Below are 13,185 nucleotides of genomic sequence, written 5' to 3'. Positions count from 1 at the left end.
AGCAGGGCCCCCAGCGGCAGCCACAGAGTAGACAGAAGGCCTGGCCTCCTGCCAGCGGCCACAGCCCCTGACTTGGCCAGAGTCTATGAAGGTTCCCAGGTCTGCAAGGAAGACTTTGCTACTCTTGCTTCGTCTCTTTCACGAAAACCAGGATGAAGAAGCTGGGCTGAGAACCCAAGGCAGGCCAGTGTAGGGACTTTAATAGCAACTGAAATATCAATCTGGGCCTCCCTGCTGGCTCAGATGGTAAAGAATCTGCCTGCAATGTGGGAGATCCGGGTATTATCCTTTTTGCTTCTTTTCCCTTGTTTAATGGAGAGTTAAAATTTTTAAAGAAATACTTCAGTTTGGTTCAGTTCCTCAGTCGTGTCCGACTCTTTGCGACCCCATGGACTGCAGCACACCAGGCCTCCCTGTCCATCATCAACTCCCGGAGTTTACCCAAACCCATGTCCATTACTTTCAGATCAGATCAGATCAGTCGCTCAGTCGTGTCCGACTTTGCGACCCCATGAATCGCAGCACGCCAGGCCTCCCTGTCCATCACCAGCTCCTGGAGTTCACACAGACTCACGTCCATCGAGTCAGTGATGCCATCCAGCCATCTCATCCTCTGTCGTCCCCTTCTCCTCTTGCCTCCAATCCCTCCCAGCATCAGAGTCTTTGGACTTGTCCTTGGTTCTAGCTTATAAAATGATGGAGCTGGGATTTGAACCTGGGTATGAATCTCGGTGATTCAAGGTTACCCTACTTCTCTATACTATGTAGCCTCCCAGAGTTGTCATGAGGGTTGAATGCGTTAATACTTATAATTACAACACCAGCTGCTACGAACACTATCCTTGTCGTCATCAGTGGCATCATCGTCGTGGCCGAGCATGGACTCTGTTGCCATGATTGCCTGGGTCTCAGTCCCAGTTCTTCAACTGAGCAACACAACTTGGACAGGTTACTTAACCTCCCTCTGCTTCAATTTTCCCATCTCAAAAGTGGGTGTAAGTTAATACCTGCTTCACAGTTACTGTGAGGTTTAAATGAGCGAACATGTGTGAAGTGTTTGGTGAAAAGCAAGCAGGTGGTCACTACACTGCCTGTAGAATAGCTCAGCAGGTTCAAGAAGAAAGGTATGGCAGGGGGCTGAGTTTTGTTATTAATTTTTTTGTCAAGTCATGTGGCTTGTGGGATCTTAGTTCCCTGACCTGGATTGTACCCAGGCCCACGGCAGTGAAAGTATGGAGTCCTAACCACTGCTGGTGGCGGTGGTTTAGTCGCTAAGTTGTGTCCGACTCTTTGTGATCCCATAGACTGCAGCCCGCCAGGCTCCTCTGTCCATGGGATTCTCCAGACAAGAATACTGGAGTGGGTGGCCGTTTCCTTCCCCAGGGGATCTTCCGGACCCTCCTACTTGGAGGCAGATCCTAACCACTGGACCACCAGGGAATTCCCTGGGGTGTTTAAGTGCAAAGAGACTGTTCTGGAGGAGTCTGGATTGGAGCTGGGTCCTGAATATTGAGAACATGGGAAAACAGAGAGAGAAGGAAGGAGGCATTCCTGGAATGAGACATTCCCTGTCTGAGCAAAGGCAGAGGCTGGACACAGTCCTGGAGGGTTCTGGAAGCCATCGCTGTCTTCCTATTTGTGTTTGTGTGCCCCCAGAGGGTAAAACTACCCACTCCTCCCCAGGGACTCCTCGGGGAGGACTTGACCGGCCCTCCCTGCTGTGTCCCCAGAGCCCGGCAGTGATCGACTCTCCGCTGAAGCTGGAGCTGCGGGTCATGGAGCCTCCGCGTTGCACCATCAAGCCCTCGGGCACCACTGTCTCTGTCACCGCCAGTGTCACCATCGCCCTGGTGCCACCCAACCAGCCCGAGGTCCAGCTGTCCAGCATGATCATGGTCCGGACACCAGAGCAGGGGATGCAGAGGGTCAAGGAGGGGGGCCACCACCCACTTTGGGGCAGTAACACCACCCTCCCTGCTTTCCCACCCAGGATGCCCGACTCAGCGCCAAGATGGCCCTCCGGGGGAAGGCGCTGCGCACCCAGCTGGACCTGCGCAGGTGGGCAGGTGTCTGAGGGTCTTGGATGAGCCCGTAACCTCTCTGAGTGTCAGTGCCTTCAGGATAATCATACCTGCCCAGCGATACTGGGGAGCTAAAATTCAGTCATAGCTATCAGCCACCTGAAAGCCAGGGTCTTGTTAACGCATCAAGCGTTTCATTACAGTGTAATTTCTCTGCATCCTCAACCGCCCAGAAGCAGGCAGAGCAGGTATGATGAGAGATGATCCAGCTGGCCCAGGAAGGTTAAATGACACACCCACTATCACACAGCAAAGTGCGTAAGAACACAGGTTTTGGCACAACTTAGTTTTGCGATCTTGAAACAAGTTCTTTTATCTTTCTGAGCTTCATTTTCTTCATGTATTAAATATAGAAAATAGTAGCATCTGCTGTCTAAGGCTGTACTGTTCAGTGTAGCAGGCGCCAGCCCACTGGTGGCTGTATTCATTTAATTATAATGAAACAGTTCCTCACTTGCTCATTTCTATAACCACGGCAGCTAGTGGCTACTGTGTGGCTGGTGTAGAACACTGTCCAAGAGCCTAGATTCTAGAGGCAGGTTCTGGAATTTGCCAGCTGTGTGACCTTATGCAAATCACTCAGTCTCTCTGGGCCTCCTATGCTGCCTCTATAAATGCAAATTTTAATAGTGCCTATTCCTTAGGGTTGTTATGAGGATTAAATCATGTGGCATTTAAAAATATTTCAGTATTTAGCTTTTTAACATGCCTGGTATCTGGCAGGAAGCAAGCATGGACAGTTTTGCTAAATAAAGGTAAATAACACACGGAAGTGAAAGTGAAGCCACTCAGTTGTGTCCGACTCCTTGCGACCCCGTGGACTGTAGCCCACCAGGCTCCTCAGTCCATGGGATTCTCCAGGCATGAATACTGGAGTGGGTTTTGCCATTGCCTTCTCCAGGGGATCTTCCCGACCCAGGGATTGAATCCGGGTCTCCTGCATTGTAGGCAGACTCTTTACCGTCTGAGCTACCAGGGAAGCCCCAACACATGGAAAGCCATCAGCAAAAGTCTGGCTATAGGAGGTGCTCTACAAATAAAAAGCAGCAGATTTGAGATTCAAAACAAAACAACAAAAAACAAAAGGTAGTAGACTTGGAGAAAGGAGACTGAAGAGGGAGAAACAACTCACCCAAGGATGCACATCTGGAAAGTGCTAGAACCCCCTGGCAAGGTGTGTGGGTGGAACATCCAAGACGGAAGCTCAAGGGCTTGGGGTAGGTAGGCCTGGGTGGCCTGGGGAAGGGCCCCTGCCCATGGGACCCTTCTTTCTCTCCCATAGGTTCCGAATCTACTCAAACCAATCTGCATTGGAGTCACTGGCAGTGAGTTGGGAAGAGGGGGTACAGGCACAAGGTTGGGGTCTGGGGAGGGCAGTGAAGGCCAGCCCATCCCCTCACTGCCCTGACTTCTTGTCTTCCCGCTCCCAGCTGATACCATTGCAGACCCCTCTGAAGACCCTGCTGCAGATTGCAGTGATGCCCATGCTCAATGGTAGGGTTGGGGTCGGGGTGTGAGGAGCGTTGGGGAGAGGTCAGGGGAGGAGCTGGGTGGATTCAGACTGAGCTGACTATTCCTGCCCACAGAGCGGACCTGGCGTGGGGTGCAGATCCCACTCCCCGAGGGAATCGACTTTGTGCGTGAAGTGGTGACAAACCACGCGGTGAGTAGGGGGCACCGTGGGGAAGGAGGGCAGAGCCTTCCCCTCCCTCTACAGCTCTCCTCTGCCCTCCATGACCTGATCGCTGTTTCTCCCTTATCAACATCTTTTTTTAACTAATTTTTTTTTCAACGGCCTCTTCTCATCTCAACCTTACATCAGATTCCTCCAGCCCTTTGCACAGGCTGTATCCTCACCTTGGAACACTCTTCCCTGATTCCATCCCCAATGCCTACTAATCTATCAGGTCTTAACTAAAAGCTTGCCTCCTCCAGGAAGCCCTCCTGGACCTCCTGCAGCCTCTATTTCAGCACCCATCACAGGGAGTTATAAGTACCACTCTGGTGCTCTGCCTCTCCCACTAGATTGAGGCCAGTGATTCTTGTCTGTGTCTCTAGACACTATTCTTAGTAATGGAATAAAGAGACCCCTTTCTCTGCTCCCTCCTGCACAGGGCTTCCTCACCATCGGGGCTGACCTCCACTTTGCCAAAGGGCTGAGAGAGGTGATTGAGAAGAACCGGCCCACTGACACCAGGGACCCCCAAACATCCAGCACCCCGCCACCCTCCACGGCAGCTGTCTGAGCCCTCAGCCCCTACCCTGGCAGCTGCATTCAGGACTCCACCGCCTCTCATCCCCTCCCTCACCCCATCACAGCCTCTAGTGTCCTCTATAACCCCCAGTGCCACAGAGAAGACGGGGTTTTAAGCTGTACCCAATTTAATTCCATAATCACAGTCAATCCATCAATTACAGTCCGTCCACTCTCCCTGTGGGGTGTTCTGAGCTTTGTTTTGATTGTGGGATGCTATCAGTGCAATGAGGGCAATTCTTTCAGCAGGGAGGGGGTTAGGCCCCACCCTGGTGAGTTATAAAGTGCAAACTCCCCCCAAGTGAGGCGCTAGGGCCAGGTCTGGGATGCACAGGGCAGTGGAGGGGGGTGGGAGCCATTCTGGAAGCAGGGATCTGCCCTACAGGGGTATTCTGCATAAAGGGGGCCCTCTCTTCTGGCAGGAGAGGCTGGGAAGGACTAGATGAGGCAGTGGGGGCTGGTCCTGTGGTTCTCAGTATGGCTGCCTATTCAGGAAGCGGGAGAACATGGTGAGGGCAGCCTGGGGCTTGTCGGTGGGGACCATGTGTCCGGCGCCCTGAAGGGCAAAGCTTTGTGAGATTTCCCTCCCTGGACGACCCCTGCCCCTGGGTGCTTCCTTCATCCTACGGGAACCCTCTAGCCCATGACCTTCCTCCTCTGGTCCCTCCCTTTATCCCATCCCTGGCCAGAACTTGCCCTTCCAGGGGCCACGTGGTAACCCAGCATAAAAGGTCGGAAGAAAAGGACAGGCAGGTCCTGCTGCACCCTCTCCCTCCTCCCCAGTCCTCATCAAGGTCCTACCTTGATGGTAAGGAATGCGATGTGGGAGAACTCCTTCACGAAGCCAGCGATCTGCTCCCCGCTCTCCCCGTAGTCCACCAACCAGGGCCGGCGCTGGACTTCCATCTGCCCCGCCAGGAAAGACTTAGCAGCCTGCAGCTGTCCCCTCGCCTCTGCTCGCAACCACCGGCCAGGCCTCAGGGGCCGGGAACGCCTCCAGGTTTGCTCTCTCTGTCTGCCCCAGCCAGTCTGCCCTCCCCCGCACCTACTTGACCCTGGGGCTGGGACCCCTGCCTCACCTTCTGGTTGAGGGAATCCACAAACCACTCGTCTCCCATGAAATTGCAGGCCATGTCCACATCGCCGTTGTACAGCAGAATCCGGTATTTCTGAAGCAGCACAAGGGGGAAAATGAGGGTTTGGAATAAGCCCAGACCCCAGCCCTCCCCCGATTCAAGCCCTACCCACCAGGAAATTCAAGGAATCCAGCTAAATTGCATAAACCAGGAAACCCTTGTTTTCTGACCACTTCCTTCAAGGCGAGAGCCCTACTGAATGCTTTACCTATGCAGCATTTTACTATGATACCATTAGTAACCCCATTTTACAGATGGAAAAATCAAGCCTCAGATATGTGAGAAACTTGCCCAGGGTAACCTGGCTAGTGACCCCAGAGCCCATACGCTACCCACTGTGCTCTGCAGAACTTGGTCCTGCCCTGGCTCAGCCAGTATCTCCTAGGTAACCTACCGTATCTTCTAGGTGACCTTGGACAAGGTCCTCTCCCACCCTGGACCTCTGTTTGCCCCTTGTAACATGATCTGACTAGCTCTTCTCACCTTAAAGGCTTCTGGACTGATGGAGACCCCTCAGACTCTTCCCACAGAGCAGCATCAGGGGGGGACAGAGCCAGGTTCAAATCCTGACCCTGCTGACCACAGGCTCTTGGCAAGGGACTTCACTTTTTTGGGGAGTTTCAGCTTCCCCTGCCCCAACTGGCGCCCTAAAGCAGCCCCCACCTTGCCACGCTGCTCCAGGGTCCTGAGGCTGCTGATGGACCCAGCTATGGCTGCTGCCCACTCACCTGTGCAGAGAGCAGCTTCAGGTACTGGGAACACATGCTTTGGTAGAGACGGCGGTACTGGATATTCACCAGGAAGCTGCAGGACCACGTGGGCAGTAAGAAAAAGAGACCACAGATCAGACTTCATCCCCTACCTGCTCCTATTCCCAAGCTCCAGCCCAAGAGAGACAGACAGCTGGGATCCAGCCCCTCCTTGGGCATGTAACCTCTCTGGGACTCACCTAGATGAGGGGAGGTGGGGCTGGAATCCAGCAGACCCCAAATCCACCCCCATTTAGAAATGTGCAGGGATGCTTTTTTACTGTGGCTGGGATGCCACTGGCGTTAAGGCATAAGGACTCGTGCTGACCAATCAGAATGGACCTGACTGGCCCCTGCTGTGGTCACCTTCTTACGTGTAGGTGTCACAGGAGACAGCTGCAGGCAGCTGGGGTGGTACTAAAGTCAGGGAGGGGCAGGGGATGGGAGTGTCTACTAAATACCAGTGTAAGCAACTGACATTTTAACAACCAGTGTGGCCATTTAAGAGTTAAGTGGCTGAATATCCGTCCATCTGGGGGTCAGGGACCTTGAAATCCTATTGGAACAATTCACGATCACAACCCAGATGTGCATGGTGTCCTCAATGAGAAACCCTAGGCACAGGATGCCTGGGGACCTTTCTGAGGCCCACAAGCCCCAACAGTCCACCACCCCTCAGGCCATGAGCACCCACAGAAACCCACTTGCACAGGTCCCAGCGGGGCAGCTGCTCGGGAATGTGGAGCGCCTTCCGCACGTGAGGGTCGTTGAGGTAGTTGGAGGCGGCCGTGGTGTTGGTGCAGGGGGGGTCCAGGTGCACCTTCTCCCCAGAACGCAGCAGCGTCTGGGAGGGGGGCACAGAGGTTCAGGATCTTGGCTTCCCTGCCCCGCTGTCCCTCCCCGTCCCTGCTGGGAGGAAGCCTGGGCCCTTGCACACCTGATGCCACACCCGCTTGAGTGGCAGGCGGGTGAAGATGTTGCCCAGATCCTGGACCACGACAGTGTCCTTCTCATGCCTGCAAGTGCAATGGGGGGAAATGGGTGCCTGGGCCCCCAGATAGGGCTGGGGTTGGCAAACAGGATGCCTGGCAGGGCCTACCTTACGTGGCTGGGCACCCCCCCAGCACATGGAGCATAGAGGTTGTAGATGTTGAGGCCGGAGCTGGCCACGATGTGGGACACTTCCTGAAGCTGCAATGACACCCCCAAGCTGCCATGCTTTACAGAATCCTGGCCTCCCACCACCTCCCCAACAGCGCCCCAAGACTTTTTTTTTCTTTCTTTGGGCCTGTTATGCGACACGTGGGATCTTAGTTCCCCGACAGACCAGGGATCAAACCCGCACGCCCTGTCTTGGGAGTAAGGAGTCTTAACCATTGGACCACCAGGGAAGTCCCACATCCCAAGATTTATTGCTCTTCTACTTGGCCTGGTCATTATCCTTCCCCCCCTCCCCCAGGGAAACTGAGCCTCAGTGGAAGGAATCTGCTAGTCCTGGGTCCCAATCCTTGTGCCTCTCCTTCCTAGCACTGTGACTTCCACATGCTTGGCCTCAGTTTCCTTATCTGGAAAATGTGGATAATACGATCTCCCTCGAAAGGGACTTCTGGAGGAGGAACAATCTGCATGGCCATCACTGAGCACAGCCATGGCACATCAGACGCTGGACGAGGGAAACGCCCTTTCCCCTCACAGGGAGACCACAGGCAGTGGTGTGGGACCGCACCCACACTCCAAAGCATCTGCCTTCAGGCGGGAGAAACAGGCTAATCCCTTAGTCAGGAAGATCTCCTGGAGAAGGAAACGGCACCCCCCCCTCCCCCCCCGTATTCTTGCCTGGAGAATCCCATGGACAGAGGAGGCTGGTGGGCTACAGTCCATGGGGTCACAGAGTCGGACACAACCGACTAACCAACACCAAGCAGGCTATAAAATGAAGGGGGTGGGGGATGGGCAGGATGGGGGCTGTCGGGGGTGGCGCAGGGCGGGGGCAGAACCGCACATTGGCCACGCATTCTGGCTCTTTGTTGTCGTGGAAGTTACATTTGTTTTGAGAGCAACAGTGCGTCTGCAGGGAAGACCAGAGCCTGTAAGAGATGAATGATAATTGCTTAGGCCCATGGTGGGCCAGAGAAGGCAAGTATCCCACCTTCTCAACTTCCCCGTCAGGGCTTGGACCCAAAGGACCTGTTTCCTGGGGACAAAGATATTTATCAGACAGCGTGGTATGTAGCTCCCAAACCTGGCTGCCCTGGGGCCATCCTGCCAGCCGTCCTTCATTTCTTTATGTTCTGATATTTACATGAAAGATCCTTTCATCTTTCCACACCAAAATCCTTCTAGCAACCCCATCTCACCCACCTCCCCCGCCCCCCAACTTCTGCTCATAAACCAGGGCAGGACCCGAGATAGCATGCGCCTGGAGGACAGACCTGAGACCCCCATGACCCGCCACACCCAGGGATTGCCCAGTGGTCCTCTCCCATACCTGTTCCCCAGAAGGCCATGGTAGTAGGCGAAATAGACCAGGGAGTTGTCATTCTGCTCATAGGAAGAGAGTCCATTGCCCACCGCCAGCCCCTGTGAAACACCCAGGGCCTTCAGCTCATCTGGACGTGGGCCAGAAGAGCCTCCTTTGACCTCCACCCAAACCTTCAGCAGTCTGGAAGCTGAAACCCAGGGTGGTTTGAGGGAGTGGTTGGGCGGGGGAGGCCACTCAGTGTAAAGAATGGAGCTGGCAGCTTGATGAGTGAGCTTCCGGTCAGGGGAGGCACGTAGCCCAGAGGGGCCAGCGAGTGCAAGGGGTGTCATGAAGGAAGAGTTGGACGGAGGAGCTGACCTTCTGCTCGTAGAGCAGGGGAGGCAGGACCTGGGATAACACATGCCTGGAGGAGACCTGCCGCAGGGGAATGCCCAAGAAGTGGGTGGAGAGCGGACCTATTTGACCTTGCTAATCACAAGTCTAGGCCTCCCTCCTCTCCTGCAGCCTCCCTGCACCTGAAGATTCATGCTGGGGTCCTGCATGACCAGCACTGCCAGAGTTGGGATGTAGATGCCGGCATAGCTCTCGCCCGTCAGGAAAAGCTCATTGCCCTTGTATTCTGGGAACAGGCAGAAGAAATCTTTAAGGGCTTCAAAATTGCTCTGGGCGACCTGGAGATGGCAGGATAGAGGGAATCAGAAAGTGGTGGTGCTTGAGCTACAATCTCAGAGATAATGACACCCACCCACCCTGTTTGTGCAAGAGCCTGTGACTTGTCCGAGACCACACCCCAGAGCTGGTGACAGAGCCACAAATGGACTCCAAGACCATGCTCTTTTTCTCCTTGCATCATGCCAACCAGGGAGACTGAGACACGTGGGTGGACACTGGACTCACCTCCGTGTCATTGGTGGCATAAGACTTGTCATCAGAGTAAGAGAAGCCCACTCCAGCTGGGGACTCGAGGTATAACACGTTGGCAATCTAGAGGGGAAGTGGAAATGGGTTGAGGGGGCTGTTCCCTTCCCCATCCAACTGCTGAGACACCCACCCAGGACCCAAAGGGGCGGCGATACCAGGTTCCAGGAGTAGGGGTTGTACTCCAGTGTGACACCATCTGGCTGGATCTGTGGAGGAAAGAGATGGCTAAATTCCCAGAGTCAGCTGGGTGGTGGGTGGAGTGGGGGAAGGTCATCCTGCTGGGTATTGCACAACCAGGCAAAACCCCCTGAGGTATGAAACTGTCAAGTCAGGGGTATGGATGAAGAAACCGAGGCTCAGGAAAGGGACACATTTTTTGGAAGACCACAAAGTCCTTTTCTCCCTCTTCCCGGGCCTTTTCCTTTGGGAACTGTCCCCTCCCTGCCCCTGACCAGGGGGTGACCCCGCTGCTCTCCACTCACCAGGAAGGGGCCGTGCTCTGTCAGGAGGCCGTCAAGGGAGCTACAGCCTGGCCCTCCATTGAGCCACAGAACCACAGGACTGCTCTTCGGATCCTTCTGGGACTCCACAAACCTGGGGGCCAGTCAGGCTAGGGTGGGTGCTAGTGCGGGGGACTGGGTGCAGCTCAGTCTTCCAGCCTTCCCTACTCCTGGATTTCCTCAGGGATTTTTTTTTCTTCTTCTTCTTCTTAATCTCAGTTTGACGGCAGAGCATGCGAGTTCTTAGTCCCCCAACCAGGGATGGAAACCCAGTCCCCTGCAGCTGGAAGCACTGGAGCCTTAACCAGAGAACCCCCAGGTAAGTCCGATCCCTCAGGGGTCTTAAAGACACCCCCCCCACACACACCATCATCTCCCCTCACGGTGGGCATTGCAGTGCCCCCCTCCCAACCCCGTCCGGGAAGAAAAGGCTGCAGACCAGTAGTGGAGGCGCTTGGAGCCGGAGCCTTTGAGGTAGCCGGAGTACTGGCGGAAAGAAGGCTGCTTGGCCAGCCCGGGCAGGAAGCGGATCTCGTCCTGGTCGGGGGCCCCTTCGCCCCCGGGCGCGCAGGCGAGCAGCAGCAGCTGCAGCAGGAGGAGAACCGGCGGCCACAGCGCGGCTCGGAACATCTGCGGCAGGAAGCGGGTGCCGGCTGTTGCCTCGCCCGCTCGGTGCTCGACCGCCCCTGGCGGGGAGCTGGCGGCGCACCCTCCAGGGAAGCCCCTGCCTTGCCCCAGCTCCCACCCGCCGTGCCTCCTCCGTCGCGCCCCGCCCGGGTGGCTCCCGGATCGCCTCCAGCCTCCGGGATCGCTTCCAGCCTCCGGGATCCCTTCCAGCCCCGGGATTCCTCTCACCTCCGCTCCCTCGCGTCCTTGCTCTCCTGGAGATGCCGGCCCGGCGACGGGAAGTCATGTGTACTCCGAGTCACGTGTGCCCCGGCGTCACGTGACGGGCCGCCTCCTGCCCCTTTCTGGCCTCTATGGACCCAGGGGTACAGGACGGGGGCGGCGGAGGTTCCACCTCGGCGAAGGTCAGCGGGTTCGGCAGGTCGCATCCCGGGCGCCGGCGGTCAGATGACCCAAGCGTGGAAGGCCGGGACCCTCGAGCCTCCCGGGACTCGCTTCGAGGCGGGATGGCCGAGCTAGCGGCGCTAGGACCCCTGGGCAGAGCCTCGGGGAAGGGAGTCGGTGGGCGGAGGACAATACCTTACATGGTACACTACCCCACCGCCCCCGGCGGTCACCATCTGAGTCCGCTGCCCAAAATAGCCCCCGGCGCCCGCCGGTCTGCCCCATGGCCGGGAGATGGCTGCTGTCTCCGACCCCGTGGGGCTGGGTGCTCCGTGGGGACCGGCGCGCCCCGAGCCCCCTCCCACCCGCTTCCACCCAGTGCACGGTGCCAACATCCGCGTGGACCTCTCCGGGACGCGGGCCACACGCGTGGAGAGCTTCGCCCACGGTGTGTGCTTCAGTCGCGAGCCGCTGGCCCCCGGCCAGGTGTTCCTGGTGGAGATCGAGGAGAAAGAGCTGGGCTGGTGCGGGCACCTGCGCCTCGGCCTGACCGCGCTGGACCCCGCCAGTCTGGCCGCCGTGCCCGAGTTTTCGCTACCCGACCTGGTCAGCCTCGGGCACACCTGGGTCTTCGCCATCACGCGCCATCATAACCGCGTGCCCCGGGAGGGCCGGCCGGAGGCAGAGGCCCTGGCCCCGAGTCGCCCCCCAGCCCTCCTGGTGGAACCGTATCTCTGCATCGAGCAGTTTCGTATTCCCCGCGATCGCCTGGTCGGCCGCAGCCGGCCGGGTTTGTACAGCCACCTCTTGGATCAGCTCTATGAGCTGAATGTGCTGCCTCCGACCGCGCGCCGCAGCCGCCTGGGCGTTCTCTTCTGCCCGCGCCCGGACGGCACGGCTGACATGCATATCGTCATCAACGGCGAGGACATGGGCCCCAGCGCCCGGGGGCTGCCAGCCGCCCAGCCCCTCTACGCGGTGGTGGACGTCTTCGCCTCCACCAAGAGCGTGCGCTTGATCCAGCTGGAGTATGGCTGTAGGTATCCCATCCTCTGGGCAGCGACCCCTCCTGGGCCCCAGTGGGGACAGGAACCTGCTAGGACTTCTGAACCAGCTGGCAAGACCTTGGTCTGTCCAGCGTTGCTTTAGAAGTTGGGGAACTTGGGACTTCCCTGGTGGTCCAGTGGCTAGGACTCCATGGGCCCAATGCAGGGGACTGGGATTCCATCCCTGGTCAGGGAACTGGATCCCACGTGCCACAGCTAGGAGTTTGCGTGCTGCAACTAAGACCTGGCACAGCCAAATAAATACATAAATATTAAAAAAAAAAAAAAAGGTGGAGGGGGGATTCTGACTTCAGATTCTGCCTCTGCCTGTGGCCTTGGACAAGTCAGTTCCCCTGGCTTTGGGCCTCAATTTACCCACCTTGGCTGTGATTGATTAGGATGTCCTCTAAATCCTCTTTCTAGGTTTGCCAATTATTTTCTGTATTAACCTAGGGCATGAATTCTAAACCAATTTTAGATTTTGGTCCTCTGAGAATTATGTCTATTAGACAAATACTCATCAATTTGAGTATACAGAGTTTAAAGGCATCACCTCTCAACTCCTGAGAGCTTCTGAATCCTGAGGTCTGGTTCATGATAGCACCATTAAGCCCCTTTATTTATACATCTGAGCGTGTGTGTGCGTGTGCACTCAGTCGCCTCCGACTCTTTGCAGCCCTATGGACCGCAGCCCACCAGGCTTCTCTGTCCATGGGATTTTCCAGGCAAGAATACTGGAGTGGGTTGCCATGCCTTCCTCCAGGGGATCCTCCTGACCCAGGGATGGAACCTACAGCTTCTGCAGTTCCTGTGTTGGCAAGTGGATTCTTTACCACTGAACCGCCTGGGAATCCATACATCCGAATTCACATTTTATGGTTTCAGTAGACGAGAACCCTCTCTGTGCCAGGTCTGTGCTGGAGGCTGGGGTTGCGCAGGTTTATCAGACACTACCCCTGCCCCCAGAAGCTGATAAGGGAGGGGAAGGGAGCAGGGGGATGTTAT

General features: G+C 56.3%; 3 protein-coding genes across 3 annotated transcripts in view; 2 read left to right on the top strand and 1 right to left on the bottom strand.

Annotated features, from left to right (window-relative positions):
* Positions 1–4,512, top strand: part of PLTP (phospholipid transfer protein) — a 10,388-nt gene extending 5,876 nt beyond the window's left edge. The window contains exons 10-15 of the mRNA XM_010835039.1: positions 1,731–1,895; positions 1,991–2,058; positions 3,364–3,406; positions 3,512–3,575; positions 3,668–3,744; positions 4,196–4,512. Coding sequence (XP_010833341.1) covers positions 1,731–1,895; positions 1,991–2,058; positions 3,364–3,406; positions 3,512–3,575; positions 3,668–3,744; positions 4,196–4,327 — 549 coding nt within the window. The 3' untranslated portion in view covers positions 4,328–4,512. The remainder of the gene's footprint in view (positions 1–1,730; positions 1,896–1,990; positions 2,059–3,363; positions 3,407–3,511; positions 3,576–3,667; positions 3,745–4,195) is intronic.
* On the bottom strand, positions 4,446–11,079 carry CTSA (cathepsin A). The gene is made up of 15 exons (XM_010835040.1): positions 10,979–11,079; positions 10,563–10,753; positions 10,106–10,217; positions 9,779–9,829; positions 9,600–9,686; positions 9,218–9,373; positions 8,709–8,800; positions 8,223–8,307; positions 7,320–7,411; positions 7,158–7,236; positions 6,925–7,064; positions 6,200–6,275; positions 5,415–5,504; positions 5,137–5,241; positions 4,446–4,891 (listed from the first exon to the last, which is right to left on the bottom strand). Exons 2-15 carry the CDS (start codon positions 10,751–10,753, stop codon positions 4,808–4,810), a joined length of 1,440 nt encoding a protein of 479 aa, XP_010833342.1. The 5' UTR covers positions 10,979–11,079; the 3' UTR covers positions 4,446–4,807.
* A 95-nt stretch (positions 11,080–11,174) lies between these two features.
* NEURL2 (neuralized E3 ubiquitin protein ligase 2) overlaps positions 11,175–13,185 on the top strand; it is a 2,493-nt gene continuing 482 nt past the window's right edge. The window contains exon 1 of the mRNA XM_010835038.1: positions 11,175–12,170. Within this exon, the coding sequence (XP_010833340.1) occupies positions 11,429–12,170 (742 nt within the window). The 5' untranslated portion in view covers positions 11,175–11,428. The remainder of the gene's footprint in view (positions 12,171–13,185) is intronic.

The sequence above is a fragment of the Bison bison genome, unplaced genomic scaffold (genome assembly GCF_000754665.1).
Source record: "Bison bison bison isolate TAMUID 2011002044 unplaced genomic scaffold, Bison_UMD1.0 scf7180017864038, whole genome shotgun sequence".
In the NCBI taxonomy this organism is placed as follows: domain Eukaryota; kingdom Metazoa; phylum Chordata; class Mammalia; order Artiodactyla; family Bovidae; genus Bison; species Bison bison.
The sequence above is the reverse complement of the archived record's forward strand: the minus strand, read 5'-3'. Positions and strand labels throughout refer to the sequence as shown.

Bases quoted from the DNA above. Each gene is read 5' to 3' on its own strand.
- CTSA (XM_010835040.1), bottom strand. From the start codon at position 10,753: ATGTTCCGAGCCGCGCTGTGGCCGCCGGTTCTCCTCCTGCTGCAGCTG. The intron at 9,830-10,105 runs GTGAGTGGAGAG...TTTCCTCCACAG, and splicing joins CAGAGCACGGCCCCTTCCTG to ATCCAGCCAGATGGTGTCAC. The intron at 8,308-8,708 runs GTATGGGAGAGG...CATCTCTTACAG, and splicing joins CATGGCCTTCTGGGGAACAG to GCTCTGGTCTTCCCTGCAGA.